This window comes from Cyprinodon tularosa, unplaced genomic scaffold (genome assembly GCF_016077235.1).
Source record: "Cyprinodon tularosa strain WSP-4 unplaced genomic scaffold, ASM1607723v1 ctg510, whole genome shotgun sequence".
Taxonomy (NCBI): Eukaryota; Metazoa; Chordata; class Actinopteri; order Cyprinodontiformes; family Cyprinodontidae; genus Cyprinodon; species Cyprinodon tularosa.
Window position 1 is genome coordinate 193,768 of NW_024039242.1, and position 21,514 is coordinate 215,281.

The window sequence follows — 21,514 nt, forward strand, 5'->3', positions numbered from 1 at the left end:
ATATCTCAACTAAGCTTACTAAAAAAAGACATCGTCTGTGTATACCATCTGTCAATTGAGGAGGTTTATCAATCCATCAAACGGTTTTAGCAAATACAGGCTATTAACCCATAAAAATTGACTCCTAATTCTTGCAGAAAAAAAAGGGAAAAAAAGCTTGTAGAAGAAATGAAAAGAAAAGTTCTGTTGCATTCAACATACATACTTGTCTCTGATATATTTACATTTAAATAACTAAGTGGCATGTCATCAATATCAAGTGCTTATTAATAGACTGAAAAATCCTCAGTGGAATTAGAGCAGCCATAAATACTGATTAGCTTATTTCCACTTTTTTTGACCATGCATCTTATTTAATAAGTTCTGAGCTGGAAGCCATCTTTACCATCACCCTAATCTTTCCTTTACTGATTCTCTATTATATTCTTTCTGGGTCCCTGACTGCGAGGCTCTAAAAGGTTAACTATAGCTTGCAGCCACAAGAAACCATTTGTTACAAGATGGAGAACAATACAAGCTGCTTGTTTTTCTCATGTTTGGTTCATTAGGTCAACCCCATCCTGACTGTGTGGATTGCTGCTATATGTCAATTTGTGTCCACTTCTCACCCTGCAGCGCCTTGGTCCGGAACCCGCAGGCAGTCCAGGTTTGGCTGCTGCCGGCTACCTCCATCACGATCCCTCAGCTGGTCGATGTTGCTGGGCAGAAACGGGCGGGTGGAGTTGGAGGACGAGGGATGCCTCTGTCCATGATGCTGCGAGTTCCTCTGATTGGCGATGTGGTTAGTGTTTTTTAGGCCCCCGTTCTGGTGACCAGCTACAAAGAGAAAATATGTGAGATGCTTTAACAGAAGATGTGAACAATGGAGTAGCAGCCGGGAAGCTGAAAAAGTTGGACAAGCATACCTGGAGGTCCTGGTGCTGCTCTTGATGACCTGTGGTGCTGGTTTCTGGAGGTATTAGAGCGACTTTGACTAAAACTCTTCCTGGTTGGACCTAGCAATTATAAGAAGACAGCAAGGGATACAAAATATAAGAAATGTTATATTGTAATGATTCGTTATGCAAGTAGGTCAGTGTTCTGCTTTACAGATGATACTCACGTGTGTTTTTGGGGAGGCCCGGTCCGATGCTGACCTGCAGAGCTTTGTTCGATGGCTTCAGCACAGCTACATCTCCCTGTCCCTGCACAAACAGCACCTGCCTGGAGCCACCCCCGCTCAGAAAGCCCCAGTTCTCCTTCTTTAGCTTCATTTCCAGTCTGGGGATAAATGCCATATATTTTATACATTTTATATTTTGTACAGTTTAATGTTTTAAAAGGTGATTTTCCAGGATGCGTAAACTTACGTGTTGTTAAACTTGAGTGGCAGCTTCCTCTGGGTTTTCTCCTCGAACCGTTGGTTCAGTAAGCTGATGAACTCTGTCTTGAAAACACACTCCAGCAGGCTGTCATACTCCTGCTCATGCAGGATCAGGAAGTCGTCCTGCAGGGAGCTGAAAGAGTCACATTTTTGAGAAAACTTTAATTCATAACAACCCATCTCAGAGCATCAGCATCCCCCTCTATTTTTTTTGTTCTGTGAAGAGTCAGCTTTCAGTTTTGCATTCAGGACCTCACAATAGCAGCTGAGCTCTGATTAGGGACGACAGCCTAGCCGTTTGGCTCTGCACAGGGGAAGTTTGTTCCTCCATTATGAGGAGATTGCCTCTGATGAGTTTCTTTACAGCTCCAACTTTCACTCTCCCCATCACATGGTCTGCATTACCCAATAGTCAAAAGCCACTAAATTAAATCAACTAACCAACCTCTGAACTGACTTTCACAGCATCTCAATCAACATTTTAGAGACCACAACTTTTTTTTTGTGCTGATTTCATCATAATAAACATACTGTATCCTGATTATGTGTTCCTGACTGTGCAGCACTTTAGCAACACCTTAAATCTTCTCCATATGTTTTCATCATCCTTTGTGTGACTTTACAGGAACATGGTGACTGTTTTTTACTGGAAATCCAGACTGTGGGTTTGAAGAATATCCTTGACCTTTGCACTCTGATGTCTACAGCCTTTATTGTGTGGTGTCTACCAGTATTTATACCTTGAAAAAATTTACATTTCATCCATTTTTTAAATGGATGAAAGTAATTTTAAGATTCTAAAAAAGGAAAAATGTCTGAATTCTTATGATTGAATCTGATTAAATCAAATCAAAATGCAATTAAAGACAGATTTGGTAGATTATAAAATGTAAGAACACAGAATATCATCAAAGGACATAAAGCCCTCAGTTTGATTCTTGTTTTATTTAGAAGCACTGGAAATAATTTTAATATCTTGGTCTATAATTAACATACTCAAAATCCTGAAGGCAAAGTGGATCCCTCACAGTTTTTATGGTCTACACCCAGGTTACAGATTAACATACCATCAAACCTTTGCCCTCTAGTTAGATATTGGTGAGGGGGAGCCAGAAGCATTTTTCATTAACTTGTGCTAAAATAAATCCTGTCATATAGGAAATATTTAAATAATATCAGAAATGCAGAACAGAGTCAGGAAACAAAACTTTTTTAGATTGGAAAAGCATAAAATTTGCTGCTTTAAAGTTAATTTGTTTATCCCATGTTGTGTTCATTAATGATTAAGCTTCCACTATAATCACATGGGAATTATTGTTGAGCCCTTGTGCTCTAAAGCTGGAAATATACACAAGCAATCAATCAACACAGTGCTCCTCTCCTTACATGTGTTTACAACTGCTTTTTCATTTTATTGCCTTGGAACCAAATAGAGCAAATAGGGCAAATAGAAAGTGTAAGTAAAGTATGCTCTTTAAGGATTTTAAGACTTGAAAATATGGGAGATTTTGAATACAACAAACTTTCACACATTTATTTGGAAAACATTTCATCCTTGACCCTCCAGCTCACAAAGATGTGTGCATTTGTGTTGGTGTGTCTCATAAAAATTCACTTTAAATACATTGAAGTTTGGGGGTGTGAAAATCTCTATGTTTTAAATTATAAAAACTTTTGTACCTGAGAGACAACGCCAAGATTTTCTCCACATCGATCTTCCTCTTCAGCACCTCGGTCACCTGACCCTTCTCTGGTCCCTGCTTCACCTTTTCTCTTCCAATCAGATACACACTTTTAGGAGTCAAAATTAAGTCTCTTTTAATTCCCTGAGAAAAAAAAAGTAAAAAAAAAAGGTTATATCCTCTTTATAAGTGTTAAAAAAATATATAAAAAATTTGTAGAAACACAAGGAAAAGGAACCTTAAACCGCCGGTCGTATTTGGTGACCTTATCAGCGAAGTCGACCTTTTCTCTCTTGGCAAGAAACTGCCGGAGCTCTGGTCTGTCGTCCATTCCCAGGTAGTCCCCTACGAAGTTTCGGTTCAGGCTGTGTCGCCGCCTCTCTTTCCGGTTTAACAGCAGATCAGATGCTAAAAATAGTGTTTAAAGTTATGTGAGAGCTGAAGCCACAAGCAGCCAAATTATTTGAAGTAGAATTGGGCATCTTTACTCACCTTCCTCCCTCATCTGGACGTACTTCTTTCGGGCGACATATTTCCTCCAGGCTTTCTGGATGGTCCGAGCGTAGCCATCAAACTTGCGCTCCCTTGTCTCTTCCAGTAGGAACAGCTATAAGGAGAAAAAGAATAAAAGGAACAACACCTCGGTCACGCCTAAATACACAGAAAGGATGACATATCGACCTTAATGAGATGCAGCTGAAATCATAAAACCAGTTTGACTTAAGTAGTAGAGGTCATTTGATTGTTTCTGAGAGAATAAATCGACAGCCTGCTTTCATCTTACATGGTTATTTTCAAGCTGTGAAAGGTGAAACATATTACAAAGATCCATTACTCACAGAGCTATAATTTTTAAGTATTTATTGCTGCCAAGTTTGATTTGATGATACACCTACTAGAAAAAAGTTTTTCTAAAACTGTTTTTCACTCAACATGAAAACTAACAAAAATGCACCTATTGCAGTATCCTCCAAAGCAATACCATTGTTATACATCGTTTTTCCGACCAAACTTTCTATTAATATGACCAGATAACACTTTTCTTTTTATTTGGAAAGATAATCATACCTTTTCTTAAGAAAATGTAATTTAATTTGGGGGTTTTAATAGATCGACATAATCAAAATAAATAGAATTAAACTTCTAAAATACAATCCTAAAATAAAGTTCTATTTGTATTCTTATTTATTAAGATAAATCTCTATAGGAAAAACAAAGTTTGAAATGCCTCTGTCAAAAACTGAATTATGATTTAGTTTCAATTAGATGTTCATGCTAATCAGATGTGTGGAAATAACAAAATCTGGATTTTGAACAATAAGAAATCTTTGTTTCTCTCAATGATATGCCTTACGAAAAAATTTGTTAATTGAGAAAATGTGCAAGCTATGGTTAAACAAAAGTGCTGCAAGAACATGTGGGCGACTTATTAAAAGATTTTGGGTCCATTGTGTGCTTGTTTGGTTTTAGATCCATTTGCTCTGAACGATTAATGCCTTTATCAGTAAACTCAGAGTCAAATGGACTTCTTGGCAGGTTATGTAATTTCCTGCTGGACCTCTTAACATGCAATCACCCTCTGTGCCCTCTACATATGCCAGACTAAACATCCTGTCCGGCGTTGCAACCGCCCTTGCATCAGCAAGGGTGACCACAGGCCCGAGCATGACGGAGGTCACCGCAACACAATACTGCACATCACACTAAAGCCACAAGAAAAGCACAGAGTAGAAAAATACAATGATTCACAGCCTGGGAGTCTGATGCTAAGCATCCAGTAAAGTTTTACAGAAAGAGAGCAGCTGAATGGGTCTAATGGTAAAATCCAGAGATAAACAGCAAGATGCTGACTAGTTTAGGCATAAACTCTTAGACAAGGAGTCCCTTTGGCAGAGGAGCTTCTACAGCACCTGCTGTCAGACAACTTTCTCTTTCATTGCATCCAACATAGAGATGTCTTCTTCCATACGCCTAATTAACAGAGGTCAGGTTCTTATCTCACATGTGCTTGTTTTGAGAAGCCTGTCAGCTCATTTCAGCCATCTGCACCCTGTAATATTTATGTTTCATTAATCAGCGGCCTGGACTCCCGTTCTGTTGGGTGGCAGTATGGCTGCAGTACATGAGTGGGCATTCAGGGTTAAATGGAAGGCCAGAGTGAAAATGAGATGTCTGTGTGCAAGTCTCTAAATATAGATCTGTGGGTGTGTACACATGCATGCTGCCTGCTGCTTGATATGTGCAGATGTTAATAAGTGAGGCACAGGCTTCAAGACTCAAAAAGCGGTTATGTCAGAAAACACAAACCTCCCTCCCCCCTCCCCAAAACACACACACAGAAAAAAAAATTGCAGAAACAGTGTAGAGCTTGTGTTTTAGCTTCAGAGTAGTGTTGACTCACTGCTGATGTTTGGGTTCAAACTCCTCTCCTAAAAGAAGAATTTTGGCTTGATTTGCCTTTTATGGTGCTTAGAGTAAAAAGACTGAGTATGTGTTTTTATATCACTGACAAAAGGGAAACTTCCCCATCATTGATGACTAACAGAACCGTTCAGCTTTTTTTTTTTTTTTTTTTTTACATTTTGTTACAAACTCAAATTTCAATGGGTTTTTTTTTTTTTTGGATTCACTTAAATCAAGGTAAATAAATGTGATAAACCAGCAATGAGTAGTGCATATTTTAAAACATTTAACATAAAAATCTTACACCCCTAAATAAAACCCTGTAAAACCAAACTGCTTGTATTGGTCACCTATTGAGTAAAGACAGTAAACAAATATGAACTTCAATTTCATTTCAAATCTAGCTCTTCTCTAATGGCTTTGAACGTTTGTTAGAGAACATTAGTAAATAAAGAGCATCATAAAAGCCAAGCAACATATCAACCAGGTTAGGGATGAAGTTGTCAGGAAATTTAAAAAAGGCTTGTGGTGTAGAAATAAACTAAAACAACAGTATCCCAGACTTCCAATTAGCCTAAGCAGTCCAAACGTGGGACACAGCAAATGTATGAAACATTGGATCTAGTTAGATTCAACCAAAATGTAACTTTGTTGCCCTAAAATAAGACTATATAAGGGGCAAATCATGGTAGCGCCAGCATCATTCTGGAGGGGAGCTTTTATTTTATTTGTCTTTTTTGATACCAAATGAAAGTATTTGATGTTTAGAGATATTTTGCATCATTCAGTCTGAGCTCATTTGCAAAGCTAATTGAGACAAATCTTAAATGCTGAACACATTAAATATGATTTTGCATCCAATCAAGACAGGAACTCGTGTCGTAAGAGGATGTGGCGTTTAGCGTTCACTGAGACTGAACGTTCACTGAATGCTGTATAAAATGGGGTTTAAAAAGAAAAAAGAATAAAAGTGCTGAATGTAGGAATCTGTAAATCATATACCAGTCCTATGTTTACATTTTATCAATGTTGCACTTTAAAAATGGAAATGTCTTGAAAGCTGTACTGAATGAAATTTCTTTTTGCATACACTGTGTGTGTAAAAAATGAAAAAGAGTGAATGCGGATGATCATACCTGACACTATTTTCTGAAAGGTGTGTAGCTCTTATTTAGTCAGAGTACACATCAATTCAGCTGCATTTTAATGGGTCTGACAGGAAGAGAGACGCGGTTGCAAATAAAAAAAATAATAACATTGTCTTAAATTCTGGGGCACAGAGACAGAAGTGGAAAAAAAATCTTCAAAGATCAGGACCTGCTCACCCTATGGGTATTTGAAGCCTCTCTATATGGACTGCAGTTTATGTGAAATTGAATAAAAGATTAAAAAGTCGGACGCAACTGGTGAGACCCGTGCTCGGGGGGCTAAATATGAATTAATATTGCACTTTTCAGCTTCGTATTGGTAAAAGAGAATTAAAACCGTTTTGATATTATTTTCCTTCTGATTTGGCAATATGAATTGACAATAAAAAAAAAAAAAAGCATTTTGTCAAGAAAAGAGAAAGATTAATGATACGTAAAACTCACAGACTCAGGGGCTTTAATGAAGATCTTTGTTTTCCCGAGCTGAAACTGATCTTGGTCCATATTGACAGAGCGTAGGAGATGAAGGACGCCTTGTTTCTCGTCTCCTCGCCACGTTGGCCATGACTCTTTGGTCAGGATGGCGTACCTGATGACAAGAAAGCACAGTCACAATGATCTTTGGATTTTAATGAGGGAACGGGAAAAATCAAACATTCAATGCAGTTCAAACTACTACAATAATAAAGCCTCATGAGTGTGAATTACAAAACCTGTTCAGGAACTTCTGGAAGACTCTACGATAGGCATAGCCAGCACGCCTCACCCTGATGTTTTCCTTTAGACCCAGATACTCCACCTGGTGCTTCACCCTGCAGACACAACATTGTCACATTAAGTGTATTTGTGTGCCTCCTTTTTTCACATCCAAAGTCATCATCCCCAGCTTTTTAATTTTAATATAGCATTAAAAGCAATCGGCCACTATTTTGTTCCCAAAATATTTCCGACATTCATGAAGCTCCCCCCTACTCCAGAAAAGCAACAATAACAGGTCATTGTATGCAAAACAGTAGGCTTTTTTTCTTAAAGAGATTAAGTTTGGGTACAGTCAGGCTTCCTGTGAAACAACGGTTTCGCAGCTGATTAATGAGCCACATTACGCCCCGCTCCCAACAGGAAGGCCATCATGAGCTCTGAACAATGCAGCATTACACTCTGTGGGAACACATAATACCCAAAGTTTGCATTTGTTGGGGAAGCTGAACAAAAGCACAAAGAAGAAGAAGGGGGTTCTTCAAATAAACACCTTCAGAGGGAAAGAAAACATCAGCTAAAAGGACAAATACTGACATCAGAAGAAAAAACCTAAGAAACAAAAAAGGATGTTTGTCTTTATGTAAAACTCCGTATTGGATTCAAAGCATGAATGTAGTGCTGTCACCTTTAAACATGACAACATTTCCTCCTTTATTGTGAATGAGTGGAGCACTATTAAAACCTAGAACTGAAGGATGCCGTTTTTTGTCCCCACATAATGAACCATAAGGAAAAACAATATGTACCTTATGTATGGGAGCACATTTCTGCATGCAGCAAAGTGTGCAGCATTTTTTATATAATTTTTTGTAAATCAAACAATAAGAATGGATACTATCATGCTAATATTGTATGATTTATTCAGAATATTTTTTAGAAGAATAGCATTTCTTTAAACCAGTAGGAAATGCTTTGTTTGTTTTGTGCTTTAGGAGAAGAGGGTTCTGCCCTGACTCACCGTGATTCTTCCCAGTCTCTGGGCCTCTTGGTCTCATTTGGTTTGATACAACGGATGTAGTGTGGAGTGCATTTCATTAGTGTGCTAACCAGGTCATTGGCTTGTTTCTAAAGAGAGAAATATTGGCAAACATAAAAAAGGGAGACTAAAAAAGGTCATTAAGTTAAAACGATGACAACCTAAAATAGTTATGCAGACTGTTAGTTCAGGTGATACTCTGAAGGACAATCCACTGAACAGCAAATATAACCCTCAACCCAAAGATCTTTCTCCCACTGACCCTGATTACAGATGAGATATGCACACTTTCAAACAAGTACCTTTATTTTGCTGCCTGCAGTAGTTGGCCGACCCTTCTTCTCAGCATTTAGGTTCTCTGGAAACAGTGCTCTGATGAAGGCACTACGTCGGGACAGATGAGGCGAGACAGACACTGACGTTTATTCACAGATCAACAAGATTAAAAAAAGTTGTAACAAAAGGGGAAGTTTTCCAGGCTGCTGGCATTAAAAAAGTCCAGTCAATGATTAAATAACCAAGGATATTTGCTTGACTGAGGTCGCTCATCGAAATTCCTGAAACATTTGGGAAAGTTTGAGCTAGGGGAGGATGGGAAAACAAGAGGAGTGTGTGCACGTGCCAGTAACAAATATCTACATAGACATCTCTTTAGAAGAAATTATTCTTCTAAGGAGAGAAGGAAAAAAAAAGATTAGAAAGAAATCCATGCGTTTTCCCGAAGCCTAGGAAATGTCAGACCTTTTCATGTGGTTGGACCGTTTATAAAATTTAATTCTCTTCTAGGGAGCCTTTATTTATGTGGACGTCTGCTTGGACTAAAAATCCAAAATTCATCTTCAATCTTCCTGCAGTTACCTCCAGAATTTAGGTTTTAAACTGAGAGGCATTCAGAAAGCATTTTAAGCAAAGTCACACCAGAGCATGATACCTCCACCACCTTCCTTTCCTCTACTTTTAGCCCAAGCATATATCTTTAAACGGCACCTAAAATTCAGTGTTTAACCATATCAGACTTTAAAGCATTCTATCAAAAGGAGATTTTGAACCAGGCCTTATTTTCTAATCTTAGAACCCTGCATCTTAGTCAGACTTTGTTTGTTTTAACATTTACAACACACACCCAGCCTTTGTCCAATGTTAACGAAAGCGTCCTTCCAGCCTTTGCGACCAGCTGAATCTTGTCAAAATATTAACTATGTACGACAAATATATCAATTGGTTCTAATAATGTTCTGGCTTTTCTTTTGGTTTCTCCTGACAAACACATTTGTAAAAAAAAAAAAACCTGTTTAATTTAATCTGCAAACAATGACTCTAGCAAATGGGTGTCAATGTGGAAAAGTCAGAAAAATTCAACTAGTTCAGTAATTTTTCATAGTTGATAGCAGGTGTGTACAGAAGACTGAATGCCTCATATTGCTTTTTAATAGGAATATTTTCTTTTAATCATTCCGTCTCCAATATACAAATGGGAGAAGATCCACATGTCTGGCTTGGCCTTTAATCAAAGGATTAACAGTTTGTGTGCATAAAAAGATCTCTGTGGCCGGTCCCTTCTTTAACTCATTTTAATCACTATATAAGTGATCCATTTATCACCACCTGTTTTAACAGGAATTGGATGCAGCCTCCTATTTCATGGCTCGGTGAATGTGCACACAAAGAAGCTTTGTGGGGTGTTACATAGATAATAATGCTGTTTGCACAGATGGCCGCACAACTGTAACACAGGGAGACCAGACTCCACAAAACAGACTCAAAAGAAGCCTGAAACTGTGACGAACAAAAAGCCACATCATGAGCAAGACCCTGATGTTAGTCAGGGGGGCAGGGTGACATCCAGCCCCCCGCACTTCTGCAGCATCCCGCCGACGGATCAAAACTTCTGTAGTTTGGTTAATTATAACCAAATGGTTGTAAAGGGGATGATTTCTTTAAGTGTGCAGCCATAAAATGCTCCTCATATTATAGTGCAGAGTTCAAATGACTTACATCTCACTGCTTTGCATCAGTTCAATGAGGTCAGTAAAAAGGACATCTCTGTTCCGCTCGCAGAATCCCTCTGCATCGTAGGACACCTGGAGAGAGGAACATAGAGCAACTTAAGGCAGATCAGAATATAACAGTGATTAGTGAAAAGAAAATCTAAACTTCATTAAACCAGTGGTTTTGTCAAAGGACTATGACGTTTTAGTTAAACTGTATGTTGAGAAGGGGAGGAATGGTTAGAGCTCAGCCATGTGAGCATAAGGCCTTCAGTTTTGCAAGGTTCATTAAGCTGACGGCATGTGTGCTAAGCTGAGAGCCGCTACACATCTGGAGAATGACACGGGACAACCTCAGTACACAGAAACTCATACCGGACAATGTGCATTACTTCAAGCTGGATGACTTTGCTGCCAGGATTTTAGATATAAACACAGAAAAAGATGCAATGATAAAAAAATGAGAAAGAGAGAGAAAGGAGGTCTAATATGGAGCTGGTTTTAAAGTGGAAACCTTTAAAAAAAGGACTAAGATGGTGACTGTAAAATGGAAACACCAGCTGCACAACTGCTGTTTATGACAGATCATACAAGGAACGACTCCCTCACAAAAACTATTCAAAAAAGTCTCAGTTTCCAGAGCTAAACCATCAGCAGCCAACGTCAGACACATGGCAAAACAATGACAGGTGTATAATGATTCTGGGAAAGCTGTAAGGTCTCTTGCCAGTCCTCTGAAAATGTATCTCTGCACACTGACCTTGCCAGCATAGTGATGGATAATGAAGCCCTGGTTCCAGCTGTTGAAGTGCTCATGTGAGCTGATCTGCATCCTGAGCTTCTGTAGCATTGTCTGGTCGGCTCCCTCGCCCACAGCGTGCATGGTGGCACATACGTCATCCAGGATGCACATGATACCAGGAGGACTCTGGGATCACAAGGAAGACTATTTATTTCTGACAAAATATTTATCTTTCACCCTTTGTTTAGTCCCAGAATGTTTAAGGTCTATCTAAAGGATCAATGGAAACTATATATGGAAAACTAAAATTCTTTAAGATGTGAATCACATTTGAAAAGCAGATCCAATTCAGTTGAGCTTCTATAAAACCCTTAACAGTCTGCTTTGTGCTTCATCTGAAGCCTCTGTGGTTTCCCAGCAGCCTCTCAGGCTCAAAGAAGACTGTTAATGAGACACATGTTAACTTTGTCACTGGATTAGGCAAAAAGCTAAACTGTTGGGCAATGATACAATCTTCTCTTCCTCTTAGACAGAGGCTTCCTTTAAAGCCCTTGTTGTGGATTTGGTGGATTAGGCCTCTAAGCATAAATGATCAATCAACGTTGGTATATTTGGGAATAGGAAGCTGTGGGTTAAACTTCAAAGCAAGTTTTTTTGATTCAGAAACAATAATAACACATAAAATCAATAACTTGGTCTGTTTTCTATTGTCAGCTTGAAACCTGTTTATCATCAGCTGAAAGGAAGAGCATTTATCTGTTTAATTAGGTATAAAACTATTGAAAAGTCTACAGAAAGGAGCTAGACTTTTCGTCTGAATGTCATTCTACCCCAGAACACTAAATGAGGTATAGATTCACTCAGCAAGAAAGAAGCCCATACTCCCATGCTTCTTGGTGTCTGGTTAAATGTAAATCTAAATTTATGGCTATAATTATCTTTCTTACATATGGAGAAAAGGGATAAAACTTGAACATGAAAAAAAAAATCAGTTTTTGGATTAATGCCTCAAAGCAAATTTTGTGTAAAAATATAAAAACATTAATTTTATTCTCGTGTTGTGAATATTCCATGTTTTATTTACTTTGCTTTCGATGAGATCGCAGACAATCTTGTTGTTGAAGTAATCTATCTGAGTCCATTTAATGCCCTCTTGTACATATTCCTCCTACAAGATAGAGAAAAACAAACTTTTAGACTAAATTAAACAAAGGATATATATACATATATACACACATATGTATGCAACCAGTGCGAGGAAACATCACCTGCTCAGCCTTTAAAGTCAACTCAATGAAAATCTGCTGAAGCTTCTCATTTACAAAGTTGATGCAGAACTGTTCGAACCCATTTTTCTGAAGAAGAAGGCAAAGATAAATCAAATGTACACATGCTGCCACACTTAACCAGAAAAAACAAACTAGCTTGGGTCCAGGGCCTCTAAGTAAATGAGCCAAACCAACTTGTAATCAGATTAGATGAGAAGCCATCTCAGTCATAATATGTGCTCTAATCTGTATACTTTATAGATTAGTTTCATCCTCTCCATCAAATCTGTTTAAATAATGAACCTCTTAATCTGAGCCGTGTGTTGTTGCAGCAGTCAAGACTCACCTGGAAAATTTCAAAGCCATAAATGTCCAGCACTCCAATATTTAACTCCTGATGATCTTTCACCATGGCTCTGTTGATGGACTAAAATGAAATGTTGGATCTATTAGATAAATTCATTGATATCACAGGCTAGGAAAGAGACATATTCATGTACGTTAATGCACAGGTACCTCCACCAGGTAGTCAAACACGCGTGAATGCAGGGCTTTGGAGAGAGCGTCCCGAGTATAGCAGGCCTGCTCCACATTCAGGGTTACATCGATGGACTCTTTTGTATTTCCCCACTTGCTGTCCATCTTTCTGCTGGTCAGTTTCTCCTTCAGACGGTTCTGGTCAATCCCGAGCAGAAACGCAGGAAATGCTAAAACTGGAAAAAAAAGGAAGAAGCAAAGCTAACATTTAACAATGGGTGCTATGTGACCTTATGGATGTTTTTTTTTTCAGATTTAATTTATAGATTTTTTAAAATACAGTCCAAATGTGTTAAGATTTTATGGAAACATTAGAATTGCTTCATATTTTATTTCAGTAGCTTTGATCCCTGCTGCACAATAAAACAACAATGTTTTTGACATCACTTGGGGCAACAAGGGAAAACGCATTTATTTTTTAGACATAAAAAAACATTGTTTATTCCCAGACATCCAAAGAGTGCCTTTGCATGAATACCACCATGCAAATCAACTTGCAGGATTGTACTTGGTGGAAATGCTGCCTCCTCTTTATTTTGCATGACACTAGGCAATTTTAAACTAGGTTATCCAATAGATCCTTTGCACCTCATTTATTCTTTTAAACTGACATAATATTTTAGAAAATATGAAAAAATTCCCCTCATAATTCTAATCCACAAAACGTTTGTCACTGGAGAAAACTAGGATGGATGGCCAAAGTGAGGCCTCTACTGCAGGGAGTTAGGAGAACAATGGTTATAGCCTAACACTTAAAAGAAAAACTTTGCAAACCACAGACTACTTGCCATGACCTGGTGTTGATGTTTGCCTGGAGAACTCCTCCCTGCCTTATTACAGTGACTCACTTCCCCTAAAAGGAAATAGCTCTCAGGCTTGCGTCTGGGAATGCTTCAGACCAATGTAGTAGCTCCCCATATGGGAGATTAGGGTGTGACTGACCGTACGCCTGCTTCGGTTGTTTAGCGTAGACCATATGGGGCGATATGAATTATTTTAGACTTCGTCCAACATTCTGTGACGATGCTCCAGCAGCTTTCCAACAGGATATTTGTTAATCAAAGCATCAGAAAGACAGAAAAGGGGTAATAGACAGGGTGTTGTCAGAGCAGTGGTCCCTTTTACCACCAGATATAGAAGAAAGACAACAATGACCCTGTGAGTCAATACTTCCACTCATTAGAAACATTTTAATAATGAAAAATCTTTCGGGTTGGGCTTCTTCTGCAGTGGTTGTATAGTAAATATTTTACATCTGTAAATACTAAGGCATAGATAGATTAATCAAACCCAGGCCTGTGCTAGATATTGAAAACGTGCAATATGCAACATTATTGATGCATTTTAAAACAAAAATATAACTTACAACAAATAAATACTCCAGCATGCACTCATCTTCCTGCTTCCAATTTGTTCAAAAAATAGATCCAGATGATGAGAAGTCAGTTCAAATAATGAGAAAATATTAAAAAGCATCATTTCTATTTTGAACAACATGCTCTTAAAAATCCTGCACCTTCAAAAACAGCTGTTAAGGTGAAAAAAATTGTTGCATGGCAATAGAGCTTCATAATGACTTCACCAGAGCATCTTAATGCCCTCTTCGAAAAAATCCCCCCCAAAAAATCAAGTGAAACAGAGTGGTATTGCCTTACCTGATAATCGATATCATATGTTCATAGGCCCAATCAAATACTAAAAACCAGTACAGATTTGAAAATGGTAAAAAAAAAAAAAAGCCACATTTCTTTATTTGTTAAAGCTCTGTATATATCAGTTGTTACTGTTAGCTGATCTGGAGCCAAGCAGGGCATTGGATTAGAACTGGAAAGTTGTAATTTCCCATCTTTTACCCATTGACGATTAAATGATGTCTTAGAGATTCACAAGCCACTGAGTCATCAAGACTGCTCTTTGCACTTGTAATGGTGAACAAAACAAAGCACTGCATAGTCTTGATGTTTGCTTTTATATTTGGAACATTCCTGTCAGCCTGTCTTTTTATGTCATCTGAAGTCTAGCTGTTAGTCTGTCAACCAATCAACTCTACTAGTTAGACTGTCTCTCCGATGGAAATCCGAAGAGTAAAACAGCATCAGCCTTCTTTAAAGTAAAAAAGACATACAATAAATTCCAATTTCTTTATTTTCTAAGTGAAATAAATGTGTTCAAACCAACTTAAGATTTCTTATAATCTTTACCTGTTTGCCTAGAGGACAAAACTCTGTGAAATAATTTATTCCTGAAAAAAATCCATGCATTCTTTAAACATTTTTGTTCCATCTTCGAGTCTCCGGCTGTATTACTTTCAGTGAGAGACAAACCAAAACTACTAAAGTCAATGGAAAGACTCAGTAGTTCTAAGCTATGGAAAAACAGACAACCGTGTCGCCAAATATATCCGGTAACTGCATATTTGACATCTAATATGACATCCTGAATCTTAGACATTCATTCTAAATTACATGGTCAGTGTATTAGACTTTTTTTTACGCGGTTAACTTTTTTTGCAGTTAATAATGTTTAATTTATTTTAAATACCGTAAATAGAATCAGTTTAATGTTTGAACCCGAGATCAATAAGACAGTGAGAAGCTGACATGTCTGATCTTTCTGCCACCATGCAAAAACAAGTTGATTAAAATAAAAAAGTTGATTAACTATCGAAGGTTTAGAAATGAATTCAACTGAATATCTGGTGTGTATTGAGGCAAACTGCCTGCAAGTAGGACTGGATGATCAAATTTAATATTTCTGGATTTTTACCTCAAAAGAAAAACTGTCAGTTGGGCTGAAAGAGGAAACCCTTAAATAGCATTCCCTCTGTTTTTTTTTCTATGGGAATTTGTACAGTAGGAATACCCAGTTGTCTCAAGAAACCTTTAAGCTAAAAATATGCAGATATAATTTAGAGGACTTTCAGGTGACAAACGAATGATGTAAAATAGGTTTTAAAGAGCCTAATGGAATCTAAACATATAATCAGTTCTATGAAGTGTTATATGTAAATGTCCGTTTGCAAGTAAAAAACAACAGCTGTGGAAATATAAAATTTTATGTGGAAAGTCATTAAACTGTTCTAACACAAAGAAAGTCAAAATATTTCAAGAAAAGTGATAAAAAGTAATGCAAAGTTGAGGTTAAACCGACTTATTGACAGTCAGGAGTCGGTCATTTGATGTTTGTTGTTGCTACATTATAGGACATATAAACACCAACATTACATGTCCAGGTTGTCAAGTGGGCCTTTTTGAAGGGATACAAAATAAATGTAAACTGCAAAAGGTGCTTACTATTTGTTATATAATCTAACGCTACTTATTCAAATGAAAATGTATGAACCAACCCTTGCATTAACCTCCATCAAATTGTGTAAGTTAAATTGTCTTAGAGGATAAGCAATTTAAGATAAGTAGGTATCATCAAACTTAATGAGTAAGATTTTCCACTAAAGCAGCAGCATATATATATTTTTTTTCCTTTAATAAGATTTATAATAATTTGTCTTTATTTCCACATCCATGTGCAGAAGAGTGAGTCTTGGTTGTTATTTTGATATACATATTTTGGGTATCTTTAACCGAGCACAAAAACTATTCCTAAATATGATGCAACAGTTAAAAAGAAATATATAGTCCACATCTTTAAGACATGTTCTAACTATAACTTGGATAATAAATGAGGACTGCAAGAACATTACACCAAAACTCAAGGAAAACTGGAATCTCTACACTCAACCATACGGTGAGACTGGGGAGAGCAGGAAGGAGAAGAAATTATGAAGTGCCACTATTACGTCTGCACAGAACAGTCGGGCTTTGTTCCCCCTGGCACTTTCCAAGACTTTATAGAGATTTTGTTAAAGATGGAGAAGAGAAGAAAATAATAAAACGAAGCAGTGACAGATGAGAAGGAACAGGATAGGAGATAATGTGTTATTTTTCTCACATCATTTAGCTTCTGACAAAAGTGCAGTTGTGCAAAATTTGGCTTTAGTTTTTCTGGTAGTCCACCATAAGACAAGATTACCTCAGTCTGCTGGCAGAAGGCCTGCATTAACACAGTAAAACTTTAGGGTGTGTGAGAGAGAAGTATTGGAGAAATATCCCACATAGCCAGCTTAAGGACGACAGCTAAGTGCACAAAACATAGGAGCGAAATATTCCCATTACCCATTTAGCCCTATTAGAACCGCATAAATGTTTCAGAGTCTGCAAACCGTCTGCCACCACTTTGTGCCCAATGAAATATCTTGGTAGGAGCTGAATGGAGCCAAAGTTTAAAACCTTAACAAATTAAATACAATCTTTCTACTTACACTCCTCACTATCCACAGCGGCATAGTTGCCTACTTCTTTGAAGGTTATATTCCCCACATGCAGGACCCCAGCCACAATCTGAAGCACCATGGACTGGTCCTCTTGTGATATGCCAATCACATCCATTGCTTGCTGCAGAAACAGATAAGAGAAACAGGATGCTTAATCAGGACTACAGTGTGTGGTCTGATGTCTTCTACAGTGCTTTCCTTGGAGAAAAATAGGCATTCACTCAATAAGAATAAAAAGAAGACAGGCAAAAAGAGAGGAAGTTAAAGAAGATGGAGATTCACAACATAGTGGAAAAGACGCAACAAGATAAACTGAAGTAACTTAATCATACCATGGTCTCCTGGAAATCACTCTTGTCATTGATGTCTTCCACTTTGTAAGAGCCAGACTGATTGAGGTAAGTGTAGTAATCCAGGGTTGTGATCCCCAGACTTTTCTTCTGCTCTCCACTGGCTCCTTCTATCAACTGTGGAGCACATATTCAACATTTATTTTAGTGTAAACCAGCCGTAGAGGTTTTTTATAGTAAATTTTTCATGGGCATAAAGCACCCAATCCCTGTAAAAGCTTAGGTGTGAGAGATATAAACTAAACATAAAATGTAACAAAATAAAAGGTTCTTTATGTAAATATATATAATTAAGTAGAACAATCTTTTTGTTCTCTTCACTTTGTTAATTATGGTTAACAATAAATCAAACCTTAAAACTAGGCATCTCAAAAATGCTAAATATTACAAAAAAAAAAAAAAAAAAAAAAAAAGGTTTTGTTACAGGAGATGTCCACAGAGGCAATCAGCTAGTGATTCTGCTGATGGACTAACATGAATCAGGTTGCTTTGATAGCAACTCTCAGGTGACCTTGTAGGAAATAAGTGATACCAAACTCATTACACCATGACTTTGTAATTTAACCCATGACTTAGGTGCGCCAAGTCAATCTGTAAAAAAATCTATCTCCATAAAAGCTTATCACTAGAAGGAAACATATTACACAACACCTAAATGCCCGGAACATAATAAAAAACACCAAAAAACAACACCAGGAGAGGACAATGAATAGAATGTCAGCACCAAAATACTAGTTGCAAAATGAGCTAGATGCGTATCTTGCACTGATTCTCTGCCAGAAATCTCTCGTGTCCTTCTGTCTGTCTACTCAGAGCACCTTGGATTGTCACATGAAAAACTGTTTAATGTGAAGACTTTTTTTCCACAGAGCAGTTTGTGTGATGGAACAGTCCAGCAGATTACCAGAGTTTTACAAGTGAGGAAAACATCAAAGAGGTACAAATAAATAATGGAAGCCCTTGAATGTTATTTGGCTAAGGCCCTAATGCCCATGACATACAATCAGCCAAGGGGGCTGCATGAGTCTGATAAACAAATGGACCAGAGATACCCAACCCATCACAGAATTAGTCATCCCATGTTGCAAGAAACATGCCCTAAAATGTGTTACGGTAGTTGTTTTTTCTATGAATCAAGAGCAAAAATCATAATCACTGCTTCTGAAAAGTATCAATAGTGCTACACATGAGAGATTTTAATTAAGTAACCTGTAATAAGACTGTAGCATAAAATGTGGGAATGGTAAAGCACTGGGAATAGTTTTCAGATGAACTGTAAGAATTAATGCATATATGCAGTAATCCCTCTACATCGCATATAGCAGGTTTTCTTAATACCATGCAACCTTCACTCCAACAATCAACAAGTGAAACATTTACGTATTACCTCAAGAAGCTGCTCTAATCTTCCAAGGCCAGACCTCCATTACCCCAGCAACAGCCTGGCCTTTTCTCTGTAGCCCAGATGAAATCTGTGTGATTATGTCTCAGGCCCAGTACTGAATCGCAGCTCTAGTCTGTCTTTGATACATCTGTTTGTGGTGGCTCTTGAGGGTCTGACTACACACCTTGTTCATTTCTAACAAAGATTAGAATGGGGTGGCTTTACAGCCATCTTAAGGTCAACTCAACTCTTCTTTAATATACCATCTGGGAACAGTCACCTTATTTAGAAATGGCCTATTGCAGCCTACACTTGTTATTAAGGCTGTCTGTTTGACAACAATCTTGTCTTGTCAGCAGCCTTTCTCAATTATTTTAAAGGTCACAATGGAGTTTCTTAAAATGTTTAATAAAAAAAATGTAATTTTCCATGTAATATTTTGGTCTTGTGGGTTTACATTAACTTTAAGTCACAAAAAATAAAGTGTGTTTTAAGTGTGTAATTTAATCTTGTATAATATAAACCAACAATTACTCTAAGGGTTAAAGGCTGATTTTTAGATAGTTGTTCACTTTGTTCATATTGAAGTAATAGCAACATTTAATCATAAACATTTTTCTAAAAGGAAACATCATGACATTAATTTCAAAAGATTGATCCAAAATTTCAAAAACATGATATGTTTGGTAAATATCTCCATTTACCTCCATATCCAGCCAAATTTTTGGGTGTCACAGAATATGGATCCCTTCTTAAAATCTTTTCATACAGTTTTATTATTTTAATATTAGCTTTTCCACTGGGCCTCAGGTCATTTGAAAAAAAATAAAAAAATTATTAAAAACAATGTCAGCTTTACCTGATAGAAAATATGGAAACTCCTTTCTCCAGGATTCCTCGTGACAACGCGTGACTTCTCCAGAAGGAAGTTGGAAATCTTTCCCCCATCTGGTTCACCACCGGAGCTGAACTGGATTTCAAAGTATTTCCCCTGTTGGAGTATAACAATTACCAAAGCTGGATAAAATGAGCCTAAAATAAAAACACAATAAAATAGTCTGCTCTCAGCTTGACTGAAACTTATACATTACAGATTGGAGTTTAGAGCCTGGAAAAAAAAAAAGTCAGAGGCCCCAAACTGAACACAGGACCCATTTGTTCAGTGCTTTTTTAGAAACCATCAATGCCAAGGGTTATTTATTTTTCAAAACCAATTAAAATATTGTTGTGGAAATTTTACCTGTAAACTTTGGTATAAGCTTGCGTAAATACATTTTTGATATGAGGTTATTTTAATTTTCCATATGAGCAAACATGTGCCTTTTTTCCCCAGTGTGTCCTGAATAGCACCTCTACTAAACTATATATATATATATATATATATATATATATATATATATATATATATATATATATATATATATATATATATATATATATATATATATATATATATATATATATATATATATATATATATATATATATATATATATATATATATATATATATATATATATATATATATATATATATAGTTTGTCATTCATGTAATAGAGGCTTTAACATCTTGTTAAAACCTTCCTTATACAATTCACTTATCATTTAGTCTAAGAAATCCCCTCCTTAATGTGGGGAAGGACTTCAATTCTTGGATGATACCTGAGACTATTTTTCTGGTGCTTAAATGCTTCTGGTAGGGTATTCCAAGACAACAGTGTCATTAAAAAAAATCTTCATGATATGAAAAAAATTCAAGGCTAGTAATGTCAGCCACTGATGGGAAGCATTCAACACCAAGGGTAATCTGATCCATAAAAGCTTGATAGGAGTGCTGGACTTCACCCCTCTCAGAGACTCAATCATCCTATTTGATTGCCCATGTGGGAAACCACAGTGATACCCGGAAGGATGCGATTGAGAGAAAAATGATCCATGTCTGAAACAAAGTGGTGGTGTATTATCAGACTCATGTGCAAATCATGGTTTGCCCATAATGTCCCCCAGGTTAAAGTTCAACAGTCTAGATTGCACCACAACAATCTAGACTGAAGGTTGATGATGGACTTTGTAGCCGTTTCTTATGACCTTCAGCCACATGTCTTAGACACTGTGGTGAGGAGAGATTTGGAACTTTCCTTGATCACCACCTTGTGGCGAGTCAGACATTGATCAGGGACGTAATCAACGAGAGAGGTCTTCTCTGAGGTCCGGGATTATAAAGTCTGAGTGGACCATGGACTGTGCCTCTTGTTGATGTAGCCACCGTTAGGGTCTGCTGTACCTGGGGTGGAAGCAACCCCCAAACTTGGTGGCAGAGACTGACAGCAATGGATGCTGTGAAGCTGAATAAGGATTCCAGTTGAACATGATTGGCTTGACACAAACGTGTGTCTTGCAGCCAAGCATTCCACTGCCCAGGAGGTTACAGAAGTCACCATTTGTACCTTGGGATAGTTTTGTGAGGCCAAAGAAAAAAATGGCAGACAAAAAGTCAGCCTTAAAACAACTCTGGCAAACCATTGTGCTTTTAGAGGAGTAAACTTTGTGTTGCTAACACTGTTTACAATAGAGGTGGGGAACT

The 21,514-nt window shown here is 37.4% G+C and overlaps 1 protein-coding gene across 3 annotated transcripts in view; it reads right to left on the minus strand.

Annotated features, from left to right (window-relative positions):
* Positions 1 to 21,514, minus strand: part of myo1ea (myosin IEa) — a 66,548-nt gene that overhangs the window by 6,146 nt on the left and 38,888 nt on the right. For all 3 annotated transcript variants that reach the window (XM_038303488.1, XM_038303487.1, XM_038303486.1), the window contains exons 7-26: positions 19,790 to 19,921; positions 17,529 to 17,663; positions 17,185 to 17,317; positions 12,846 to 13,042; positions 12,676 to 12,756; positions 12,330 to 12,416; positions 12,146 to 12,229; positions 11,080 to 11,247; positions 10,327 to 10,412; positions 8,634 to 8,715; positions 8,314 to 8,420; positions 7,310 to 7,408; positions 7,041 to 7,185; positions 3,538 to 3,652; positions 3,284 to 3,453; positions 3,044 to 3,189; positions 1,350 to 1,496; positions 1,103 to 1,260; positions 906 to 995; positions 609 to 816 (exon numbers count right to left, since the gene is read on the minus strand). In XM_038303488.1, coding sequence (XP_038159416.1) covers positions 609 to 816; positions 906 to 995; positions 1,103 to 1,260; positions 1,350 to 1,496; positions 3,044 to 3,189; positions 3,284 to 3,453; positions 3,538 to 3,652; positions 7,041 to 7,185; positions 7,310 to 7,408; positions 8,314 to 8,420; positions 8,634 to 8,715; positions 10,327 to 10,412; positions 11,080 to 11,247; positions 12,146 to 12,229; positions 12,330 to 12,416; positions 12,676 to 12,756; positions 12,846 to 13,042; positions 17,185 to 17,317; positions 17,529 to 17,663; positions 19,790 to 19,921 — 2,570 coding nt within the window. The remainder of the gene's footprint in view (positions 1 to 608; positions 817 to 905; positions 996 to 1,102; positions 1,261 to 1,349; positions 1,497 to 3,043; positions 3,190 to 3,283; positions 3,454 to 3,537; positions 3,653 to 7,040; positions 7,186 to 7,309; positions 7,409 to 8,313; positions 8,421 to 8,633; positions 8,716 to 10,326; positions 10,413 to 11,079; positions 11,248 to 12,145; positions 12,230 to 12,329; positions 12,417 to 12,675; positions 12,757 to 12,845; positions 13,043 to 17,184; positions 17,318 to 17,528; positions 17,664 to 19,789; positions 19,922 to 21,514) is intronic.